This window comes from Pecten maximus, chromosome 11, assembly GCF_902652985.1.
Source record: "Pecten maximus chromosome 11, xPecMax1.1, whole genome shotgun sequence".
NCBI classification, from domain to species: domain Eukaryota; kingdom Metazoa; phylum Mollusca; class Bivalvia; order Pectinida; family Pectinidae; genus Pecten; species Pecten maximus.
The window spans coordinates 11,143,594-11,170,564 of NC_047025.1; the positions used below are offsets into that span (position 1 = coordinate 11,143,594).

Genomic DNA, 26,971 nt, shown 5'->3' on the forward strand with positions numbered 1-26,971 from the left:
TTTACGTCTGAACGCCACAGAAAAAGTCGACGGAAATCCGAGGGCAGGATTTCCGAACGTAACTGGTCCTATCGGCGTAACAGAAGCTCGAGGTCAGCGTGCTGTTCAACACAGCGATGCTAGTTGGCTGTATTGTATGTCCTATCACCAAAAGTACGATGATGCCTACATCTTGAGGCCAACATAATCATCGTAAGTATCAATTCACTGAAGTATGTCGCCAGTACTTTGCTGGTGTTTCCTTGTGATTTCTTTACAGTAGTTTCATTTCAATATGTCACGAGGCCGCGAGCACATAGGGTAGGCTCAGACGTACGTCACAAAAAAATAAATAATTGTCCGATGAAAAATTAGTTTCTCCCAAGTATGACCCGTAACCCGTATGACCCGTATGACCACCCGTATGACACAGGCTAATTTTTCACCGGACAATTATTTTTTGTGACGTAGTCGTATGTCCGCGTCTTCCTCCTGTGGCCGCGAGAGAGACCCCAAAGCCTCCCTCATAGTGGCGAACTCTGAACAGTGAACACTAAAACCAAGAGTGAGGCGGTCCCAATGGAGACATTAGGAAGAAGGAAGCTGTTTAGAAAGAAGAGAACAATTGAGATCCCGAAATCAGTCATCTCTTACAAATGATCCAACGGGGGCATGTGCAGTAAGTATAATTCTAAAAGTCTGATCAGTTTTAGACAAAAACATCAAGGAATGTATAATTTGAAATCGTAGCCAAAATCGTAACAAGTCAATGATGAGTACAAGTTTAAACTGTGTGGGCCTAATATGTGCACTGCGAGGGTACGCCGGTTTCTGTTCCACAGGCTGATTTCATCTTAAGACTGTTTGACAAAGCAGTAAAGATCAAGATATGTTTGTATATAAATTTTATTTCGTTTGCTTTATTGTCAAAAGGAAACAGACATCCATTTCATTTATTGTATTTAATACAAAAACAAACACGACAAAAATAACAATTACAAAACAGACTATATCTGTTATGCTAGTTTTACAAATGGTATGAAAATATAAAACAATAGTTCTTAAAGCACTTCCCCTTCTGCGATATAGACAGTGACATCTCAACCTGAATAAGTCTACAACGAGTCTTTTCCATGAGCTTAACTTATAAATCTTTTCTTCTTGGCTGATATTTCTGTCTACATCTCGCTTTAATTGGTGATATGTACATGTATTTTTTTCTTCCACGCTACCAATCGTTAAATACTATGAGTTACAGCAATTATGAAACCAATAAATCGCACAACAAACAATTACAATACCGCTCCAAATGATATAGTTATATTGCAATCGTAACATATCGGTCATTTCCGTCAACACTCGTAATGGCGTCATTGAAATTTGAGTTCTGACGTTTATTGTGCAAAAACACATGCAAGATGATTTTCTCTAGGTAGTAAAAGACAGATAGATATTCCCATTAAAAAAAAGTTCATGTGAAATTTGAGAAACTTTTCTTTATAAGGCAATGATATTCAAGATTACAGGTACGTATTCACAATGAAAAAGGTGACACGGATGCAAGAAAAGTATAATGATAATGTATTTTAAACTGGATCACGACTACATTCTGGAAGAAATCTGCAACATATTTGAACATAAATATTTCCCACCGAAAAAAAGAAAATAACAAAAAAACGAGAAAAACTTGTAAACGAAACCGTAGTACTACACCAAAATCGATAAAATGTGAGTAAAACATAGATCTTAACAGATAAGTAAATAGGTATATAAATTAATTGATAAGTAAATAAATCATATATTTCCCGTAATGAATATGATTTTTAAAAATTTTAGAAAGGTTTAAAATATATGTATCACAGGCAATGAAATTGATAATGAAGATTATGCTTCGTTTCATAATTTAAGTCTTCCTTTTTGCACCAAACTTTGCAAACCGCGAAAATATTGAACAAATAAAACATATACAGCATGTTAGACATCAAATATGTCGGAAACCATGACAACATTATTTACTTAAATATACAGTATATTGAAGTATAAATAAATGTAATTAATAGTTCACGGCGCTTGTTAGATTCTTGTGGAGGTTGGAATAAGCCTTTGCTTTGCGAGTTCGTGCTTGACTGTACAATTTGCTTGCAGCCAAGACAACGCTTCCGTTGATCCTTGATTTCCGGGAGTTTCCTCGCCTGAAGGTGTCCAGGTGAGTCTGGAATACTTCGTCATTTGCTTGGTCATAAAGAAACTCTGGTTTTCCAATGTTCCCGTTCCGCATTCCTTTGAAGTTTTCAAGAATTTGATCAACCCGGGATGTCTGTGATGCATCCTACAATGTTAAGTTGATACAATTTTATTCATACAGCTTCTAAAATATTTTCTAAAAAACAGTTAAGTGAATTTTCCTAACCCCACTTTTATGTTTCTGCATAACTGTATGAATATTTTCACCTGCCCTTTTGCAGTTTCCATGAGAATTTGTCAGTTTTTAAGATAAGCTGTCAATATCCATGATAATTTTCAGTGATGTAAAGTTAAGGAAATCTTATATATCCTAATTGCATTGCGATCATCTTCATTTTCATTGTTTTATACTTTAATTAGATGTCCTGTCAAGATGAAGCTGTATATGCTATCTTTAGACCTACATGTATTCATGTCTCAATTCATTAACGAGGAATATTGAAGAAATATTGAAGAAATGATATCGTAAAATATGGTTTCAGTCTCCTCCAAATCAACAAATCATCATTTTATGAATATATCATATGACACAGTAATCGCAAAAACTATTTTTTTCGCAAATATTATGCATAATTATTAAACACAATTGTGATATTTCACAATAAATTAATTGCTATGTCATTTTAAAAGTACATTTTGTATATGATCTTTTTATGATCATTTGCATATCATTTTAAAATACTTACTTTAAAAGTGTTGTATAATTTTCGGTCGTGACCAATATAGACGCCATTATTGCTACAGTACACTCCGTCGACTTCACGCATGCGTATTGACGCCGTAGTTACTGTCGCCTTTCGGATGGAAATGAGAGAAGGCGCCCTTCGTTTGCCATTGTTCACATGTATTAATCTCTTAAATTCACGGTTAGGTTCACTTGCAAGTGGTTCTGTTATAGGTGGTAGAATCACTTGGGTTTCACTGATTTCCTTAACGGGAATTTCAACAACATCCGGTGACGGTTCCTGATCAGGAGGTTTTTCCGGTTCTTGATTTGGAACCTCTTCTGGTTCCTGTTCAGGAACATCTGGACTCTGGACGTTTGTTTGGTGATCAGGTTCTTCAGTCTCGTTGCTGGGTTGAGTGACGTTTGCCTCAGTCGCATCAGGAATATTCACAGGGGACGGCTGGATTAGAACCATTTGGTAGTTTTATCACAATTTTAACAGCAGATTCTTTATTAGAGACGCCATTTCGTCCAGGGTTTCGTATCACAATTTGAATTTCCTTTTGTTGGGACTTTGCCGCCGTTGTCGCTTTTAAAACGTTGCTTGTACTGTCTTTCTGTAGCACATGGAGTTCTGTCCCTCTCGGAAGATTTTCTAGACCGCTGGCCATTCAACGATGACTTCCAGTTCTCCCTTTCATCTTCAAAAGCGGAGGATGAAGCACGGCCGTTTTTCTTTTCATGGTTCTTTATAGAACGTACCACAGCGGAGTCTTTCCACATTTGGATAACGTTGAGAACAGCTTGGCCAAGTTGGACCTCTTCCGATAACTCCTTTTTACATGCCTCTAGTAATACGGTATCGCGTCTAGAAGCATCTTTTTCATCGTCGTTCCGCGTCGTTGATTTCATTTTTTGGTTCATTTCCTGTTTGTTGTGATCCTGTTTAACAAAATTTCACAAAGGTAAGTTTTAAATGGTAAAAACAATTATATCGCAATAAACATAAATAAAGTCACGCATCAGTGGATCAGTAATTCTTGGTTCTAAATCGAAATGTCATCATTAGAAACGATATTCAGGCGATTAGTGTCCTTCCATACAGATCACTTGAAGCAAAATCGGAAAATACCATTTCCTCAATACGCTAGTTCGCACACTGATGTCTAAGCGGCTGCCAAATGACAGCAGAAATATACAAGACAACAAACCGAAAACAAGAAGTTAAAACCAGACTAGACAAACCAAGTACAACTTGAATATGAAACCTACCTTTCCACAGAGTAAATCTGCCTGACAGTCAATTGTTACGGCTTCATTATAAAACTCGGTGTTTGTTTCGTAACATGAGAAAGGTAGTCAATAAAACGATTATGATTCCAAAACCAAATTGATAAATAAATAAATACTTATTTCAAATGCAAATACCAATCTATATTATAATTTGATACATGGAAAAAGATTGGATCTGATTTCGGTCGTCCAAAGCTTGTTCAACTTGATGATAATGTAAGGTAAAAATTGATTGCAAAATTGATAGGTTTAGCTGAGTAAGATTCATAGTTATTTTGTGGCGGTCTTCAAAACAGATGTCCAAGATAAAAACGAATTAAATACCGATACCAAAAACTAAAATTACAACTTGATTTTTCATGTTTAAAACCAGTTGATGAAAATGTCTAAGCTTTTTATGGACTATGCATTAAGCATCCCTGTTTAAATGGAAACTGTTTGACAAGCTTGCGATCGATCATTCATCAAGCGCCCTATAGTGGATACAAATATATGATGTAAGTATGTATGTACATATATAACACTATATATTGACGAGAGAATAAGCTCTTAATTGTAAAACTATGTTGATTGAAACGGCACAATGGATAACATTTAACAACAATATGAAGTACATAACAAATAATACCCACTTTCCAGATTTGCAATTAAAAACTGCCATGACATAATTTGAAGTACTTCATGGAATTTTTATTTGAATTGCATTGACAAACACTGGCTCTAACATTGCAAGCTCAATACATGTATGCTGTCAGTGAAACTTAAAAAAAAAAAATGCGAGATGAACAGTTTTGAATCTTAGATATTGAAAACGTGCCAACAAATCTCAGCCTTGTTCTCTTTTAAAAAGTCTGGTGATAACTATTGATTAAGTATTTGGGTTAAAATATTGTTCAAACAATGTGTTGTTTCATCACCAACACGTTTTATCTTTAATTATTTCCCCGATTGTTTTTTTTTTTTTTTTTTTTGCGAAACGGATTAGAACTACAATTATGAATACGCTTATTTGGTTCTGAATACGAGCTGTTCCCTTCAGTGTTTTTATTTATTAATTCAACGTTAATTTAAGATACCCTGATCATTCTAATGCCCATTTAGTCAAGTCCTTTACTGACACGTGACCCCTTTCGTTACAAGTGTAGTTTTTGTTTGTGTTTTTTTTTATAGAATGACTAGGCAAGAAGCATAATTCGGCGTGACTGTTGGCACAAAAAGGCAAGACGCATAAATGAAGTATTCTTTTAGGGAGTGTGAAACGAGAAACATGGGGTGACGTTTTGATATTGGACAAGGCGAGAATTGTAAAAGGTAAGAAATTCACTAAATACATTATATATGCCGATAATCACGAAAAATCAATTCAACAAGACAAGCTAAAACGCCAACAGGAGTCAAAAGTGGTAAGTACCAATACTGAAAATAAATGTACATATAACAGGACAGTTCTTAAATGAATGATTACTTTGATCACATGATCACATTCGTTCCAAATTTAGAATGCTGTAAACCAACAAATACTTGTGAGCAATTTATTTAAGCGATGTCAGGACAATTGCGAACACGAATTGACATAATAATAAATTGGTTTACCAAACCCTATTCAGTAATTGATTGGAATTTCACAGTTGTACTGGAATATGACCCCGGTGAAGGCGATGCAAGGCAAATAGTACATGACTTAATTACCATTCGAAGAAAAGAAATCTATTATAAGCTGTGTTTGATATAGTATAGATTATTCTGTAAATAACAACATAGTCCCCGCCCACCATTCCACCCTGATGGACCGTGTAAATACGAGAAAATGAACAAAGGCTTTAAATGACATTACCTATCCCCATGAAATGTCTCTAAAACATAATCGATACTCCAAGGAACTGTAGTGTTCACTTGTGTTACAGTTTCACCAGACGTAACATATTAATAATAAGCTATATCTCCTAAACATTTTGAGGTGTTATGAAAAAAAGTTACCAAAATTCTACAAATACCTCTTTCTTGTGTGCTCGACCCTAAACAACATGTACAAACGTTATCTTATACAGATCATCATTGTATTTCATCATGTTTTTAGGTCACCTGAGACGTAGTCGTCCGTCGTAAACAATTTACATTTTCCACTTCTTCTCAAATACCCACAGGCCCAGAGACCTGATACTGGGTCTGTAGCATGCAGGGATAAAGGACTACCAAGTTTGTTCAAATGGATGACTTTGACCTTCATTCAAAGTCACAGGGTAAAATATGCCAAAATCCTTAAACGACTTCTTCTTGATAACCAAACGGCCCGGAGACCCAATATTGGGTCTGTAGCTTGCTGGGATGAAGGTCTATAACGATTGTTCATATGATTGACATTGACCTTCATTCAAGGCCACATGGGTCAAATATGCTAAATTCTTTTTAAAACATTTGTTCTTGATAGTCAAGCGCCCATAGGCCTGGTATTTGGTTTGTAACATGCTAGGATGAAGGGTTAACAAGTTTGATCAAACGGATGACCTTGACCTTCACTCAAGGCCACAGGGGTATACAAAGGATAAACTATTTAAACAAAGAGGCCCAGAGACCTGAAACTGTGTTTGTAGCATTCATGGGTAAAGGGCTATAACGATTGTTCAAAGGAATGACATTGAAGGTCTTATCAGTGTGCAAGGGTTCATTTTACTAAAGTAAAGTCTCTCCTGCGAATCGAACCCAGGACCTCTGGTTTCTTAAACTAATACTCTAAAGAATGAGCTAAAGCGAAGTTACCCTGACCGACCAGTAAGTGGCAGGCAAAATATGTGGGGGCTGCAAGGGACCTTTACGTTGTTCTCTATTGACAACTCCCCCCCCCCCCCCCCCCCCCCCCCCCCCACCCAAACAAAAAAACAACAACCCAAAAACATCAACAACACGCCACTTCTAATCTAGCAATAACCGACTAATCATTTTAAACATTATCATTTATCATAATATTCCACCTACCAGTTAATTTTACCTACTAAAACTTCTACCTGCCGTATATATGCCATTTTATTTAACTAAAACCCAACGTAATTGTAAAATTTCAATCAGTTATAGATTCAGGTAGTGTTAGGGTTTATAAAAGCAGATGCCTACAGCATTACTTCACAAAATCTCAGCTATATGTAGCCGTATCTTTACATCTGAACTACAGCTAGTCTCAAGTTTTGATTTCCATACATTTCTTATATGTTATTCAATCTATTAAACCTCCCGAAAGCCCATTAACTACTCAACTCTACCTCAAACCTCCCGAAGACCCACTTACGACTCCACTATACCTCAAAACCTCCCGAAAGCCCACAAACTAGTCAAGTGTACCTGCAAATAACCTATTATTATCAGTGCACTATTTACCTATCTACTTGTAATATCTTAGTCTCTACTAATCAAAAGACGTTTGTATCTCCCAAACAGGCAAATAGTTTAGTGCACTCGTTAATACCCCTATCTACTAGTTGTCTGTACATCCGAGATCTTTTCCTAATTGTTATCATGGTGATGAGTATTATTGCGAAAACGTAAAGTTGATGTATTTGCTTAGATCCATTGCTATTTTTACCTGCTATAAGCTCAAAGAGAGCTGAAGCATCCCGTTTAGATACTGTAATCTGCAAAATGTACTTACATCGACACTAGACGTATCAAGTCGTTGGTCATTTTTAACGTCTTCAGTTTGTGCTTCCAATTTTGCATTTTGCCAGTCTTGGTCTGATGTGCTGATTTCGCTGGGTTCAGGTCTCATTTCAATACCTGGTAAAGTTTCATCGGTCGAGACTTTGGTCAGCGTTTCAACATTGTCGTCTTTGTTTTGTGATGTTTCAACACTTATATTTTTGTCTGGTAATGTTTCAACAATAAAGTTTGCATCAGGAGATGTTTCAGCACTGTTGTTTTTGCGTGAATGAGTTCCCTGACGATGCTTGATCACTTTCCAAAGACGACTCATTTATTTCGTTTTCGTTGGTAGAAGGTTCAACACTTTCATCTTTGTCCTGTGGCGATCGGTCAACATTATTATCTGTTTTAAGCTGTAGCTCAACACTGGTGTCCTTTTCAGATGTTGGTGCAACATTCGAATTAATGCTAGACGATGTTTCATTACTTGTTTCGATGTTTGGCGAATTTTCACAGTCCTTTCCTGGTAGGTTACCAGTAGGGTCCATTTCCTCAGATTTATCTATTTGTGTCGTTCCATCAGATATGTGCTCCTGTTCAAGTGAATTTAACGTACCATGTGGCACTGATAAGTCTGTAGATTCGTCAACCCTATCCGACAGCGCATTATTTGCAGTTGTAACCGTTGATGAGTCAATTTTTGCGTTTGAAGTGGCTGCAAAATTGCTGCAACTCAAACCTTTTTCCGGTTCCTGAGTTTCGCAGGTATTTTCAAATTGATTATTGTTATGTGAATCAGTGTTAGGCGTGCTGGTATTGTTCGAAATGGGTTTGTCATTAACGTTGCTCTGATCCTTTGTTTCAGAGCTAGTATCAGGTTTGCTCCGTTCGGAGGCATCAATGCCTTGGCGATTATCCCTTTTGTCCGTGCGTGTTACCGTTTCCCCAGCATTGATAACGGAAGAGGCTGTTACAATGATGATAGTTCCGTCTGCATCATAAATCCTTTTCCCGCCGTCATTTGAGCTATGAATATCTATACCAATTGTCTGCGATCGTCGTACCTCCTGGAGATCCGTTAGCGCTATTTCCGTACCTGTCTCTGACGTTTTTGTTTCTTTCTCTTTGGTTTTAGGATTATAGGGGTATTCTAATAATAGTTGTGACAAAGGGTAATCGAACTCGTCATCAACCTCTGTAATTGGCTGTGATTTGACCTCTTCCGTAACCTGTTTATTATCGTTAATTTTGTGATATAAAATTGGCGATGTCTGACACCCCCTACTTTCCCCTAAAGACTGTCTACGTTTCCTTGTTTGTCGGTGTACATCCGGTAAGTGATGCGAATGTGATGTATGTCTATTATCTCCCCTTGAAACTCGGTCTCGTCTGGACCGTTTACTCTCGCCAGACGTGGGAGGGTACCTTGTAGATGGCCTCGACACCATGTCCAAACTATATCCGGATCGGGAATCATTGAATAAATCCAATTCAGATGCTCTAGCTGTTTTGGCAGAACTTTCACGACTCTTCTGGATGAGTGTACTCAAGCGAATTCTTCTGATGCTTTCCGATTTCCAACGCGACTCTCGCTTGCCATGACCATCACATGCAAACACAGCCCTTTTTGGTCTTGTTTTCTTTCCGTCGTCTTCTTTTTCATCTTCGTCTTCATCGCCAGAGGAACACGTCCGAGAACTGTCTCGTTGGTTTGATGTGGTCGATGTAGGTTTGTCTGTATTGGAAGAATGCGTGTCATTATCGTATGTGCTACCATGAACACTTGTCACACAACTATGGGGTGTCAGGGTCCGGGAATTCAGGTTGAAGTTTACATGTGGATTTGTGCGCTTTTCGCTAATAAAATCCGCTAATGTGATTTTACGAGGACGTACAGGAGACTCAGCAACGTCCTTTGACATCCTCCCCTGCAAAACAAAACAACTTCATTTTAATTTAACGTAAAGATGTGCCTGCCTACATGTTTATTGCAAGACAGATCTTGGATTGAGGTTTCATTAAATGAGAGTCACAAAAATCAAAACTAGGACAAAATGATCGTTTTCAAATAGAATGAGTATTCTAATTTTTGTGCTCAAAATGCAATCACACGAGTACACTAGTTATGACTGTTGGTCAAAGTGTCAGGTATATGAATAATTTACAAGCTAAACACTGATGGCCAGTCTTGTGATAAACGCTTCGTTCTTGGTGGTTGAACTTTTCGCGGTTTTAAGGAATGTTTAAAATTTGCGTGATATTTTGTCACGGAAATTGTGAAATGTTATATTGTTTTCTTCTATAGTTTCTTCAAGAATTATTTTCAAGGGATTTCTTTTTCGCGAGTTTGTTCTGTCCTAGAAATAGTAAAACTACAACCCTTTAATGAAATCCTGTATTGCATACATGTATATACACAGATATCAGAAAATACCTACATGAAAACGAAACTGTAATTCCAACTAAAAATCGATAGAATGTGGCCAAAATATGAACGAATATAGATTTGTATAGTGAGAGTACAACGTGAATAAGACTAGGTGTTCCGGGGCGTTAAACGTCTTCTGCTTATCGACTACACCAGTCATACAAATGTAGGTCAATTTCGAAGTAAGATATGTCCGAAAATGATTGGCATGAGGAATACCATAGAACCATAAGGAGAAAACATCCTAGGTTAAAACTAATATATTATGACATTTTTGAAAATGTTTTCAGCCTATATATTAAATTTCTCAAAACCAACAATAAAACAGCTATGGTATATATAAATACTTTAAATATACACTGTCTAGTTTGAGCTCAGCATATTGTAAGAGCTTGAAAATATGGAATTGAAATTTTGAAAATTGATTAAACGTTAACATTTGGATTTTATTTTTTCAAATTGCATATCAATTGAGAATTAATTGTTAAAAGTTAATTAACCGAAATGTTAATGTCAACTGTGGACATTTAATTGACTTTTGATTTAATAAGAATGGCACAGTCAGTGTTACTGGCTGTGTAATATTTTACCAACATAGATATCTTCGTGCGCATTTTTCTCAGTTATAGATACCAATGTAGTGCTTTCCCTTGTTGCAAGTGAGAACAAGAGAGTTGGGTGTATACGTATTGTTTTTCAAGGGAATGGTTCGTGCATGCATGTTCATTTATACTTATTTCCGCCTTAATTCACTACACTTTGCCACAAGATGACGGTGACAAGTCTAAGTACTTTGACATCAGAGATTCTCGTTAGCAACATCAAACAACACATCAGAAAGACGTTTTGGGTTTTAGATATCAACTGGTACGGGATTCAAATAAACCGATGTTTGTTGCACGTATATTACTTAGAATACTTTATTTATGTTACAATTACGAAGCAAGAACAAAACGGAACGGGGATTCGAACCACGGCCGTATAGGTGAAAGGTAAGTGTGTTTCAATGTGCCACTCGATATTCTTAAGTTGATATACATGGTGTAGCCATAAACATGTCAGCATAGTGTAGATTATTCCAGAACTACATGTATAAAACATTCATATATAACCCTGAAAATGTCGTCAGTACATTACGTTTATGATTATTTCTTAATAAAAGTAAGAAACAGCAACCTGGACACATTCAAAATGTTCACTACCAGATATAACACCGAAATGATTTCGTTTTGCCAGCTTTAGAAAAATATCAATATTCAAAAATATTTTGTTTGTCGTAAGCCCACGGGGTCAATGATTGCTGTTGTGACGTGTGTGAAAGGAAACAATAACAACAACAGGTCGCACTTTGGGTGTATTGATTCAGACTAGCTGATTCACACAGCCACTTCAACTTAATGGCATGATAAGGGAAAATTCTATTTTCGTTCAAAAGCGTTGGCTTAAGAAATATATGCTTTCTTTTGTATGTAGTGCTGATATCTTTGAATCCTTAAACACGATATACATTAAGTGTTTAAAATCATATTTAAAGTAAAAGTTAATCTACCGTTAAACTGATAAAGCATGATGAATATGATCATGGTATGTTAGAGAACAGGTTGCAGTATAACTATGGTATTTAGATAAGCGTCATGGGAACTATTGACTAACGCCTTTGTGACCAAACACGCTATGCCAGGTACATAGAGTACAGACGAACCAATTTACTGGAGACTATTAAATAATGCCTGTAGGTAGGATGATGTAAGAATGGATTTTTGTCGTGTGTAAAATCAATTCTTATATACAGTTATAAATTGAATGTTGCGAATAAACATAAATATTGTAGGCATTCTACTCTAATGGTTAATGTATTGGTATATGTTGGCTGCTTTTGATGTTAAAGTTTATATAAACATTCAGGTAAATACGTAGCAGAATATTGTGTCCCATTCCCCGTTCTGTTATTTGCTTTAAACATTTATGTTTTTGATGGAATTATTTTCAGACGTTATAATGTTGATAAACTATCTAATATTTAAGCAAATATTCATTTTAAAGCACTTGTCTTTGATGAAGAAGCTTAGATTTATCTGTTTCTATTTTTTCATGAATATTATTTTGACTTTATTATATCTAAACAATTAATAATTAACTTTTATTGAAGACTTTTGTTTTGTTCAGAATAACATATAACAGATGTGACGCAAAAAATACAGTGTTTTCAGTTTTGTCTTTAGGTAAAATGAAACGGAATTTATTATGGTTTTGGCTTAATTAAGAACGTTAATATCTGAAAGCAAAACCAATTAGTATAATATTGATTAAAAATACACTTGTGTTAACTGTATTATGGCAATAGTTTTAAGTTATTATTGGATATTATGTCAATGTCAAATGGTTTTTACTTATTTATTTATTTATTTTTTTTTTTTTTAAGAAATGTTTTGTTCTTTATCTAAAATAGATAATGTGACGGGCATTTCCTTGCGTTTCGAACACAATGTAGTATTCATAGGCACTTCTTCCATAACTTGTTACCTACATTCAAATGTGATACTGAGGGACTCAATCATATTTAAACTAGAATTTTTTCAAAGAATCATGAATTAGATAATGGTATAACTTGCGTTAGTAAGACATCGTCGTTTTGCTTACTTAATATACATGTATATTCTTTTGTCAAATATCGGCCTAGAACTATCAGTAATATTTCTAGATTTACGCCCACGATGAAAGAAACATATTTTGCTAGCTTGATAATCACTGATAATTGTTTGATTTCTAACAACTCCTTTTTTGTGTAAACAACAATATCAAATGTCCGAATACAGTTGCAATGGTGTTTATTGTAAATTTCGACTTATGTATGTTCGTTAGTATTGTAAGATAGTAAGACGGAAAAAAGCCAATATCATGATATATGCGTGAATGATGTATTGAAATCATTAAAAACAATCATCTCCATACAACGGCCTATTAATTTATATTTACAAAGTAACTTTGCACATACTGTGACTCTATATTGTGAACCCTTAGTATTAACTAGTTTGACAGAAAACATTATATCATACATCGTTGAATGAATATCGACATATTATGTTTCTATTCAACCCATTGATGTCTTATAATTTCTCAATACATTTCCAATATAATTACAAATTAATTAGTGCAATTGTTTCCCAAGTCAACAACAACATGAATAGCAACTAATTAATATCGAAATTAGCTATTAATTGGTTTACATAGTAAATAACTATCCATATAATTTATATGTGAGCTCCTTTCAATACAGATACGATAGATAAATGGCTGGATTTGGCATAAATCCAACCCCAAGTCCGGTGTATGTTTGAGGTTGGATACATAACCCCTGTGTGGTAAATGAGTACATTATACAACGGAGGGAAATCTGGGCCTTCTATATTGTCTATACTTATAAAAAGAATATTTTCCCTTCTTTTGTGGATGAATATATCAGAGTGTTTAGCAATTCGACCGGCGATATCTTTCACATACGATTTTGCTAAAAATAATTTTACATTGCAATTTTTTTTCTATTGTTAATTTCCCATTTCTAGATAGTAACATTCCTACTTCTCCAACCTACGCTTTTCGAATGTTGTCGCAGTTCATTTGATATTCTGGTACTTGTTCCAATTATTACAACTTCCCTTATAGAGGTTGTCGGCTGGCAAAAAATAAGCGTTACAACATAAGATTTCAAATGCTGCAGGTTGATGAAGAATATGGGAAAGTTTTGGGGTCGTTATGACGATCTCAATGAGATATATGCGATATTAAATTTGACGTGTTCGATGAAGCAAAATCCGCTTACCCTTCCGGAACATTGGGACTTGTTAATGTATCGCGGATACAAACTTTCGTGGTTAGCCATTGTAGCAACAATACATACAATATGTGTTGTATTCATATTCGTGGTTCCAAAGCAACCATGAAAACAATGAAAGTTTATACTCAGTAAAGGTTTTATGTTAAACAGCATTGTTTAACACTGTCGACAAAAGATTGACTTCGATCTATTTTACAGAAAATAACTTGGTTTCACTATTAGTTTTACTTACTTTTTGTTTCGATGATAATGAAGCATTGTTCATTGCCTTGTACAAATTTGCGATGAACTGATTCGTTTTAAATAACGATACAGAACTATTGTCGTTTTTCAACATAGACCAATTGGTAAATTAATTATCAATATGACAAGATAACAATACAAGATAATAGACAATACAACAAAAGCGATACAATGAGAACAATGAAAATGTAACATTTCACAAAACGCGCCTATGATAGCTTTTAAAAAACCTAATGAAAACGAAAAACTGTTTACTGTATATAATACAAAACACAATTTATCAATGTCACTGTTAAAATAACATAGACAGATTTAATTAGTATTTCAAAAATAAATTATCCCAATTGAATAAAATCAATTTACAAATAATAATATGAATTAAGTAATTATTCCGAACTTGAAAGCTTTATGAGAAATAATTTCAATGCTATTTCTACCAACAAATCATTTACACAAACTCGATGCCGTATTAGATTTCTTTTTATACTAGTTTCGTATTTTTACTGCAGTATTTTGTCAATAAAGTGTATGCCAAATGGATGATAGGTTTTAAAAGATCATCGTTTGACAGTGATACGAAATCAATATTTTATTTACTTAAGCGTATATAAATTATAATTTCTCAAAGGGTTCGATTTTGTTATCATTCCGGAATTTATTTATGAACAATTATAGAGGTATTTTGCTTAAAGATACATCATTTTGCTGACAATTTGTTGATTCAAATTCAAATAATGAGACGATTTTCCATAGTACATGATTAATTATTCATAATTACCCTAATTATTTATATTCGATTATGTCCTTTCATTGCTTGCATGGTGTTTATTGTAACTGGACCCACCTCAAAGCTGCTGAAAATTAATTGAAGTAGAAGAGGAAGTTTCAATTAGCTACAACTAAAGCATTTACGAAAATCAATAGGGGCTGAGGACATTACAATAGATGAGAGTATTCTGAAAATGTCAATACTTTCTAAGCAAATATCTACATTCATTGTCAATATTGTAATCAAGGATATCTCATATACGAAAATGTCAAATGATATTGACTACAAGTTGTTTTTCTGCTCACAGGGTGAATAGGTACATAATTATAACTTCTGGTGTCATATACTGGCTCGTCCTTCATTTTTATCGACATTCTAATGGTTTGTACTCGTGCCAATTGCATTGTATCACATGGGCTCTCTAACATGCAATTTGTCTTGTATAGAGAATGTGTTTTCTCGTTTCCCCCTTTTGTAAGTAAAGAATATAAAATAATTCGGTTTATTTTAGTGTTTAGTTTGGCGATATCTATAATATTTTAATCTTAGGTTTTTATTTTTTTTATTCTAATAGCGTAATCAATTCTAATGTCGCCTTGGAATGTACAATTTTGAATGCCATCCTATTTGTAAAGCTGTAAATAAATTGTACTGGTTGTTATGCCACAATTGTGACAACTAGCATGTCAATACGTCTATGGATCATCTTATATGTTCTTTGGGTAAGGTTTCTGTCGCAGTATGTAAATGACCCAACAAAATGACAGGATATTTTTGATCTCAAACTGCAGAAAGGTCCTTTTCAAAAGGTAGACCAGTTATATTTTGTCTCATATAAGGGTCTGCATTTTCAAAATTTTATCTACAAAATTACGTGAGTTACTAAATGTGATTACAATTTCGCGACGACCCGAACAAGCTAGACTATATTCTTTTCGCAGTTGTTGCCCCAGAGTCAAGTTTCAAGAATATGTTCGTGATTACTATTCCGGCTGACAAGTTTTTAATCGCGTGCAGTGTTGCTCGAATGTCCTTTAACGATTCAAACATATTTCCCACACCTAGCGCTAAACAAAGAAAACGGGTATACACTTTATAACTTTATATTTACAAAAGTCGTTTAATAATCATTTTTCCAAATTAACATTTTTCAGATAACATTGAATTGTTTCAGGGAGTACATGGTGGTGGTGATAACCCTATGATGAGATTCATGTATCAAGGTAATTAACACGTGTCTTAATGTTTAAAGGTATGGTATTTTGGCGGTCAAGTGCATGCCTCACGTATTAAGAAAAATATCAACACCGCGAAAATAGCATTAATAGTAACATTAAGAACCAGATATATGGGTAAAATAAAAATGGTTTCAAAAATTCCCCACGTCTTAACGAAAATATCCACTACGTGAATAAAACTAAACATTAAAAAAACAAAACATTCATTTGGCTTAAATAAAATCGCCTAAAACTAAAACTAAAATAACTTATGTAAGCGGCAACTCAACAATTACTTCCGTAGGCTGACGTCATATCTGTATGAATAAATTTGTTTCACTTGCTTGCAATTCCAAAATATGTAAAAAAAAATCTATTTACAACGGCAAAACGATTAAGATAAAGATCCAGCGTTCCGGAATGGTGAGCGCCTTTGGTTCGTCGACGACCTCCGAATGTAAATATAGGTACAACCTAGAAAATATGTCACCTTATCTTCATCACAAATGTAAATATAGGTACAACCTAGAAAATATGTCACCTTATCTTCATGACAAATGTAAATATAGGTACAACCTAGAAAATAGGTCACCTTCCCTTCATGACAAATGTAAGTATAGGTACAACCTAGAACGTATGTCACCTTCTCTTCATGACAAATGTAAATATAGGTACAACCTAGAACGTATGTCACTTTCTCTTCATGACAAATATGAATTGACAAGGAAAACTAATAGGGCATACTTATGACCATCGACCTTTTTTTATCGGACAATGGAATCGAATAGTGATCAATAAGATCATGATAACAGCTATCTAGTATCACACGGATATCAATATTGGTTTTATTTAGAGGGTGGAGCAAGTCACACTGGGTTCTTATTGTTGAAAGATGATAAACAGGAACACATTATACAGACATATCACTAATCAGTCGCTGTGCATTGTATATTCATACCTTAACCTCAGATTGAATTTCCGTTCAGAAATCTCCCATTAATATATTTATGTGTAGTGTTAAAAAGAACAACAATGGCCTGTTTATATAAAGAAGGCATTTGAGGCAGTAAGGAGGAATTGTTTAGATTATATAGTATCAGCAGCAAATACGTTTTAGGCACAGAAGAGCATGTCATCAATTGGTTTCTTCTGCTTTCTTTCATATTTTATAGGGAATAACATAATCAATTAATATCGAGCTAACATCCTAGTTTGTCGAAAACTCGTTGCCGATTGTTCGCAGATTATAATCTGATTTTTTTTCGGTAATACAAGTCGTAGGTAATTATTGTTTGATGAAACGAAATAATGGTAATGCGATTAAATATCAAATGAACAAGAAAGAAAGAAATTGATTAATATCGCCGAAAAAAAATAAGAAAGATTGTGTATGGTGAAAATATTAAATGCCAACGTGTTAAATCTTACTTGTTATTTAAAATCAAGGAACCGATGACGAAATATACATAAGATTTATATTTAAATGGAGGTACATTTGTACTTGAAAAATATAGAGAGATTAAGACCCGGTGGTCCAGAAGGGGGAGCGCTTTTGGGTCATCGACAAGAAGGCATCTTTAATATTATCGAATCTGCTGAATGTATTGATCTTGGAAACCTGTTAAAATAAGCAAATACATTTTAGAGGAATTATCCAATAGGGTCAACATGTATTATTACTATTCTAAAAAGGGCCATGATAATTTCCTGTGTAACTTTGTACTTACAAAACTAGTTATCACTTCCAAACTTAAAATAATACAAGAGGCCCATGGGCCTTAACGGTCACCTGATTTTTGAAATATTTCAGTAAATTTGAATGAAAGAATGAATCCAAAACAAATAAAACAAATGCTAGTCAAAAATGTGATTTCCCTATAACTATAGTAAAGTTTATCCCCTCCCATGGGGCAAACGCAAGACCCCAGGGCTAGGAAATTCACAATTATGGTAAAGCACCTTAAGACCCTTCGATCTGTGAAGAGTATTTAATTCTACCTTATTTGGGCTGTAAGAAGAAGATTTTTAAAATTTCTGTTAATTTGACCCTTTTTGGCCCCGCCCACCAGCCCCTGGGGGTCAACTAGGGCCAACATGTACATACCATCAACTTCGTCTCAGGTGACCTAAAAATCGAATGCTTGGTAACATTTAATTCTTTCTATTTTTCATTATTGAAAATGTCCTTTGATACAGTCCATTTAAAAGGTAAATATAAGTAAGTGATATGGAAAGCGCAGTTGATCCAGGTTTTATAGCACAGCGTGAGCATTATCAGGCTGAGAATCGACTGGGATTTAATTCTCTGCTGTCCGATATTGATTAATATTGGCGAAACCAAGTATGCAAATCCCTACTGCATCATATTGCATATATATCTCGTAAGAGGCAACTAATGTGAGCCCCTGCAGAAATGTTTACTGTCATCAATTTTACTTACGAACATTATGAAAATCACAAATTGATTGTTGTCCCCGTTGTTTTTTTAATCTTTCCCTTTCTTCCCTGTGATTTATTTTATTCCGTCCGATCCCCCTAGGCAACCATACACATTTTACTCTGGATGCTGTTACAACGCTTAGCTCTGACCCAAGAAAACAACCAACACAAATGGATTACCGCTGAGAACTAGCATTTCTCTGTGTGTGTTACTCAAGCAATCATCATTGTAGTGAATATATCAAGTTACAATTACCGACAACCAGAGAATCTATAGTTTTATGTAGAACTCAACAACGAATTCCCTCCCGGCGGTTGTACTTTACTCCAACTTTTCATTGCAACCAATTCTCTATAGAGTCATTTGAGAGCAGCGAATGAAAGCCCTCTAGCTTCCATGAACCTTTTTTTTTCTTCTTTTTTTTTTCAATTGCATTTCAATTGTTTTTATCGAAAATACGAACATCAAACAGCTATCATATACTGCACTGTGTAATCAAGTCCTTACGCAGTTGTGTTTTTACATCCATAAGGTTTATTGGCATACGAAACACTCTTAAAATGCTATCTTTCTCCCTAGAAAAAGATTTCATTTATATGACAAGCATTACATTACATTATTTCCGGACCGTCCGTATCCCTTTGGATTTATTCCCTGAAAAAATTAGGCCCATAATCTCTTCAAGTAAGTTCAATTATCATATATCTTGTGATTCTATGTACAAGGCCATAGTTGGAAAGAATTTGGCCAACTTTAGAACGTCCCGTTTTTGTGGTATAACGTTGATTATTAGCAATATAACGTAAGTGCCCACCTTGAAATTTAACCTTGATAAATGTATCTATATGATGCATAGAAAAAATCGTTCTTTTCTGCGTCCCAGCTAGATATCATCGAAAGTTTATGTTTGAGGTCGAAAACTAACGAAACGGTCAAAGTTAAAGGCCAAATATGACACTTCACCACATCTAAGATATAAAGCTTGTGAACACGATAGATCACGAACGCATGGACAGAATTTGTTCAAACTCGCACCACAGCATCATACTGCCTATGTCTACGTCTGTTTAAATTTTGGTAGTCATCGGTCAAGGTTAAAGGTTAAAGGGTACATATGACAATTTTTAAAATTAAAAATGACTTTGTAAAATAATATCGCATGAATTCCAAAACAGTTCACATTCACACGATATCAGGAGACATCGATGGTCATCGGTCAAGGTCAAAGGTCACACTTGACCATTTTTAGATGAAAAAATTGTTACAGATTTAGTTTTTTTATCAGATGGTTGGGGACAAATCTATCGGAATACAAATGTGGAGAAAGTACTTCGGTAATTATGAGATATTAAAACTATTAAATGTTATAGTATAACATGGGGCATTCATGGGTACTATTAAGATAGATATTCGTGGTATAAACTTTCATGAGTCCCTCATTCTAAAATTAATCTGACTTCGTGATTTTCGATTTATCAAGAAAATCGCTAACATAAATAAAGAACAAAGAGAGTAAGTATTCTAATTGAATTTGTATTGCCTTGAATGTTTTTGATCTATTTCACATTTCGGAAATTCGTACATTGATGATTTTCAAGAATATATAATTAATATGTATATTTTCCCCAGACGAAACATGTTTTTATTCACATTTTGTCATGCACACAAGCATGCACAGCAGAAATACCATTATATTTCTGTATGCTAAAGAAATAAAATATAGATAAAAAATAATTTATAATTCCTTAAATCATTAACTTATATAGTTCAGGAAAAAAACAAACTATATAGATTGATCAAAAATAAAACAAAGCGTAAAAATTATATGCTATAATATCATTATATCGGTGTGATTACAGCATAGTAATTAGTCCAGTATTTATTCTATTCAAATGTTTTTCATCCTATATTTTTTTATGCATGTCATCCAATCATTATTTATATAGAAGTGAAACTCGTTTAGCGAAGGTTTAAACAAATGTTAAAGACATTTAATTCCTCTATAGAATACAAGAAATATCAAAACTGTTACAAACTACATATTTAGCTAAGCGCTTCTTACAATATAGAAGAAAACTCACCGGAGTCGACACACTTCATAAATATACTATGTATAATATACTATATATATATCACCATTGTTACAAACTACATATTTAGCTAAGCACTTCTTATAAAATAAAAGAAAACTTACCGGAGTCGACACACTTTATATATAAATATACTATATATCATCATTGTTACAAACTACATATTTAGCTAAGCACTTCTTATAATGTAAAAGAAAACTTAACGGAGTCGACACACTTTATATATAAATCATCATTGTTACAACCTTCACTTTCAGCTAAGCACTTCTTAAATTATAAAGAAAACTCATGGGAGTCGATACACTTTTTATATAGAGAGAAATATCATAACTGATACAAACTACACTTCTTGTATTATAAAGAAAACTCACCTGAGGTGATACACGTCAGATATATCATAACTACTTAGTATTACAAACTACTTTACACTATTAGCAAGCATGTCTGATATTAAGAAAACTCACCGGAGTCGACGCCATCTCCTCTTCAGACATATCCGCTTACTCGTAACGACACATACATACTACAAACAGTCCACGTGACGAATCGTCTGTTGGCATTATTGATACATATATATATATACATACAGTACGAATCGGTCAGCAATAACAGATCTGTTTTCTCGCCGCTAACCAATCAATATATTTTGCCATTTGGGAATATCGAATTTTTACAATACTAAAACAATTCCTTTAAAAGCTTTATATTGCCATTTACTCATATGCTAGATCAACAAATTATTTATTTAAAAAAATCTTTTTTGGTGTTTCGTACATATGACTTAAAATTAGAATCCTATTTTATCGAAATGTTTTGTTTTGGAGAATGTTAGTAGTCATTAGATGTACTGAAAACGAAGATAACGCACAAAAGGTCGCTAATTAAAATATTGACACGGCATCGCTAGGTATAAAACAGGCCTAATGCATCTCAACGGGGCATAAATGGAATTCAATAGTTTATACATACAAATGCCATACATGCATGGTTAAACTTGATAATGTTTTGACAGTTATTTCACTAACATAGCTCCAATAGGTAATTGTATAACTGAGAAAGGTGAGAGTAAGTCCAATGGGTCATTGTTATGTCTAATGCAAACATTATGTTTAACCGATAAAACCTTTATGACATAAGTTGCGGTTATGGTAAAAGTCAATACATATGCTCGCAGGCTACTTTCGTTTGCGGATTTTCATGGATCACAAAATTGGCAAAAATATACTTTCGGCACCTAGAATCACTGACTAGTCCCCTAGAATCACTGACTAGTCCTAGAAGGACAAAACGGCTGTATGATGTCTATTACAACACTGCCTAGTCTGACAATAACGAAAGAGCTGGGCGATGTCCCTAGCAACACTGACTAGTCAAAGAAGGACAAAACGGCTGTATGATGTCTATTACAACACTGCCTAGTCTGACAATAACTAAAGAGCTGTATGATGTCCCTAGCAACACTGACTAGTCCTAGAAGGACAAAACGGCTGTAAGATGTTGCTGGTAACACTCGCTAGTCCGAGTATGATACAATTTGATATAGAGTATTCGTTATTTTCTAATCTTAATAGTTAATATTCATTAGTGTGCCTTTTGTCCAACCATTTAAAGAAATCACTGAAATCAGCCAATAACAATAAGTTTGATTAAAATCCAAAACACTATTTTAAGTGGTTTTCCGCTGTTGCGTAAAGTAAAAAGGCTGAAACCGCTTTGCTGTTATCGCTGTTCATGGCTTTTAGTCGTCCATTATATTCTATATAGTCAACCTTGTTTTTTCCCCTACTGCTGATTGCATTACTTTAACCCGCTGAGGAAACCACGGAAATAACCATGCTTCTTTTCGTTTCTAACTTCGATTTACAGTTAACATAAATTTAGCTTTAATTAGTCTGAGGTACGTCGCTATTGTCCATAAAATAAATTGAATGTTTACCTGCCAAGATCCAGTGTACTAGTTATAATGAACCCTTGAAAAGGCTCGTTGAGATGGTCTGAAAACGCCTGGACTAATTTGGCGAGCCCCGTTTTACTTCATTTCATGTTGGCTGCTACGGAAACAAAAAAAGCTGATATAAACGTCATTTTATGTTGCGTGCTACGAAAACAAAAAAAAGGTGATAAAAACGTCATTTTATGTTGGGTGCTACGAAAACTAAATTATCATAATTTTACTCTATTTCACTAATTTACCATCGTAAATGAATTGTTTACCGAAAAAAAGTCATATTATATTATGTTGGCTAATAAGAACGAAACTCAAGACAAAACAAAACCCTCTGTGAAGAAATGGCGACAAAATTTCGTCATATGTTCCAAATGCAATAAAAACCAAAACACAATATTAAAGTGAAATCGCGCAGGTTATTTTTGACGTCATATTTCTATGATATTATTTAAACTAGAACCAATAATCGATATCAATCCTATTTAATAATGCCTTTTGTTAAAGTAACTCTCCGTTATTAGGTCTCTTTATACCTTGTCGATTTATTTGTCCTAATGTTATGCTTCTTCCATCAATAGATACATTGTACTTACCTATTTTAATACCAAGTATGCAGCTTTAAATATTGATCACTTTTTGAATTATTTTAATTCCGTGCTAAATTTAGCAAATTCGATAATCTTGATGTAGAAACCCCTAATTATTGCTCAACGTTTAACGAGCTCGATTAATTAACCATTTAGCATGCCTCGCCATGTAGCATTACTATATTAATATTGATCACTTTTTAATCATTCTAATACCATGCTAAATTTAACAAATTCAATAATCTAGAACTCGAAACCCTAATCAAGTCAACGAGTGGTTGAACAGTTTGCACTCCTCGCATGACGTAAACAGAGGCAGCATTACTATGGCAAGCCAAGTTGTCATTTATTCACGGAGCAACGTTGATCCAGGATTTTACCAAATTAAATAAGATATCTTATATCGTTATATACGATATCTCATACACATATCAGCTATCTCATAAAGCTATCTTATATAATTTAGTAAAATACTGGATCAATATTGCTCCACGAATAAATGACAACTTGGCTTTCCACATTACCCTTCGTCCGTCCAGTCATATTCGATAGCAATGGTTTAACAATGACTTGACTAATTAGATGGACCATGCTGATAATGGCATGGGATTTCTTTTGTAATTATATATCATTGCTGTTCAGTCATTGGAAAAGGGTTTAACCGTTTTTTTGACATGAATGGAATGTTGTTTAAATTTTGCGTTGGGCCGAGTTTCCAACAGTATGACACCATAAATGTTTTACAATATTGATGTCTGCCAGTTTTGCTTGCTATTTTTAGCCCACCATCATCAGATGGTGGGCTATTCAAATCGCCCTGCGTCCGTGGTCCGTCCGTCCCTCCGTCCGTCCGTCCGTCCGTCCCTCCGTCCGTCCCTCCGTCCGTCCGTAAACAATTCTTGTTATCGCTAATCCTCAGAAAGTACTGAAGGGATCTTTCTCAAATTTCATATGTAGGTTTCCCTTGGTGCCTAGTTATGCATATTGCATTTTGAGACCAATCGGAAAACAACATGGCCGACAGGCAGCCATCTTGGATTTTGACAATTGAAGTTTGTTATCGCTATTTCTCAGAAAGTGCTGAAGGGATCTTTCTCAAATTTCATATGTAGGTTCCCCTCAGTGCCTAGTTATGCATATTGCATTTTGAGACCAATCGGAAAACAACATGGCCGACAGGCAGCCATCTTGGATTTTGACAATTGAAGTTTGTTATCGCTATTTCTCAGAAAGTACTGAAGGGATCTTTCTCAAATTTCATATGTAGGTTCCTCTTGGTGCCTAGTTATGCATATTGCATTTTGAGACCAATCAGAAAACAACATGGCCGACAGGCAGCCATCTTGGATTTCGACAATTGAAGTTTGTTATTGCTATTTCTCAGAAAGTACTGAAGGGATCACTCTCAAATTTCATATGTAGGTTCCACTTGGTGCCTAGTTATGCATATTGCATTTTGAGACCAATCGGAAAACAACATGGCCGACAGGCCGCCATCTTGGATTTTGACAATTGAAGTTTGTTATCGCTATTTCTCAGAAAGTACTGAAGGGATCTTTCTCAAATTTCATATGTAGGTTCCCCTTGGTGCTTAGTTATGCGTATTGCATTTTGAGACCAATTGGAAAACAATATGGCCGACAGGCAGCCATCTTGGATTTTGACAATTGAAGTTTGTTATCGCTATTTCTCAGAAAGTACTGAAGGGATCTTTCTCAAATTTCATATGTAGGTTCCTCTTGTTGCCTAGTTATATGCATATTGCATTTTGAGACCAATCGGATAACAACATGGCCGACAGGCAGCCATCTTGGATTTTGACAATTGAAGTTTGTTATCGCTATTTCTCAGAAAGTAATGAAGGGATCTTTCTCAAATTTCATACATACGTTCCCCTCAGTGCCTTGTTATGCATATTGCATTTTGAGACCAATCAGAAAACAACATGGCCGACAGGTAGCCATCTTGGATATTGACAATTGAAGTTTGTTATCGCTATTTCTCAGAAAGTACAGAAGGGATCTTTCTCAAATTTCATATGTAGGTTCCCCTTGGTGCCTAGTTATGCATATTGCATTTTGAAACTAATCAGAAAACAACATGGCCGACAGGCAGCCATCTTGGATTTTGACAATTGAAGTTTGTTATCGCTATTTCTCAGAAAGCACTCAAGGGATCTTTCTCAAATTTCATATGTAGGTTCCCCTCAGTGCCTAGTTTTGCATATTGGGACCAATCCAAAAACATGGTCGACAGATCTTAAATTTTATATATAGTTTCCCCTTGTTTGAAAAGTACTAGCTATAGAGGGCTGTTTCTGTATTTACACAGATTAGGATTAGTAAGAAGGGAAAAGTAGAGAAAAGATCAATCTGACATGGAACCTATGAAGATCATTCAATGGTGGGCGCCAAGATCCCTCTGGGATCTCTTGTTCTTTATGTCGTCATTATTTAGAATTCATTTATGGTTGTTAGGGGTAAAGTGGAAACACCACTTCCATATCCCCTCCTCGGATTCAGCATGGATCATGCCAAGTCCTTGAGTCTCCTTGATGTCATTTAGTTCAAACATTTTTTACCAGTTTTATGACCCTTGACCTGTTAGGACCTTTGGTGCCACTAAATGAAACAGTTCTTGTGGTAATAACTTACTATCTTTGAAACAGTTAATAATATTATGTAGTATGTATACATATTGGTGAAACTTCAGAGGTCCTGGATCCAAAGGTCAAAGGTCACGGATGCATTACAATGCTATAGCCACTAAGTGAAACAGACCATACTAGCAGGCGACCAGAACCGTTACTATGGAAACAACACGTAGACTTCTGATTCGCCGAAGCTGAGATGTATACCAATTAAGTTGAATGTTTGTATATATATATAAGGGTTGTGAGCGATGGCAAATACAACGGTAATATTTTCAAAACAATATGTTATTTGATTTGGTTGCCATAGTAACCAAAAGCTCACTATCATGATATATATGTTGTCCGAACTACTCCTTCAAAAAGGTTTAATAATTAGATGTCAATGAAATTACTCAAGAAATGTTAATGACCATGTTTAAATGTGCATAGAGGTTTTTTTGTTGTTTTTGTTTTTGTTTAGGTTAGGTTGCCATAGTAACTAGATCACTATTCACAGGTTTTGTGTAATGGTCAATAGCTATTAGTACTTTAATCAATTCAATTCAAATTTTGCTAAGTGCTGTGACTGATAAACGCTTACAATCTAACCAGAACCGTTAATATGAAAACATCATGGAGGCTTCTGGATGGTCAAAATTGAAATATTGTCCTTTCAATCTGAAAATTGGTATGCAAGGGTTTTGAGGGGTAGCAAAACAATGATGCTATTTTACAAAACAATAGATGTCATTTGGTTGCCATGGTCGAAAATGATGGGTAGCAAAGGGTATTAGTTAAGCATTGGCTTACAGGGTCTAATTCATTATAATTATGGTCATTGTTCATAAATTTGTCGATGTTCTTTGGAGTAAATTCAATTTTCATCATGATCTATATTTAACATTTGCGCTCTAGAATATATGGTACTTGTATGAAATTGGAGTTGAAGAAAATGAATTCAAATGAACA

At 34.8% G+C, this 26,971-nt stretch overlaps 1 protein-coding gene across 1 annotated transcript; it reads right to left on the reverse strand.

The window, feature by feature from the left end:
* Positions 1-876: 876 nt before the first annotated feature.
* On the reverse strand, positions 877-21,372 carry LOC117338308 (serine-rich adhesin for platelets-like). Its single transcript, XM_033899600.1, has 4 exons — positions 21,300-21,372; positions 7,824-9,741; positions 2,910-3,832; positions 877-2,308 (listed from the first exon to the last, which is right to left on the reverse strand). The coding sequence occupies exons 1-2, from the start codon at positions 21,327-21,329 to the stop codon at positions 8,077-8,079; spliced, it is 1,695 nt and encodes a 564-aa protein (XP_033755491.1). The 5' UTR covers positions 21,330-21,372; the 3' UTR covers positions 877-2,308; positions 2,910-3,832; positions 7,824-8,076.
* Between the last annotated feature and the right edge of the window lie 5,599 nt (positions 21,373-26,971).

Excerpts from the sequence above, each read along its gene's own strand:
- LOC117338308 (XM_033899600.1), bottom strand. The coding sequence starts at position 21,329 with ATGTCTGAAGAGGAGATGGCGTCGACTCCG. Across the intron at positions 9,742-21,299 it reads AGGAGATGGCGTCGACTCCG|GGGAGGATGTCAAAGGACGT; the intron begins GTGAGTTTTCTT and ends TTTGTTTTGCAG.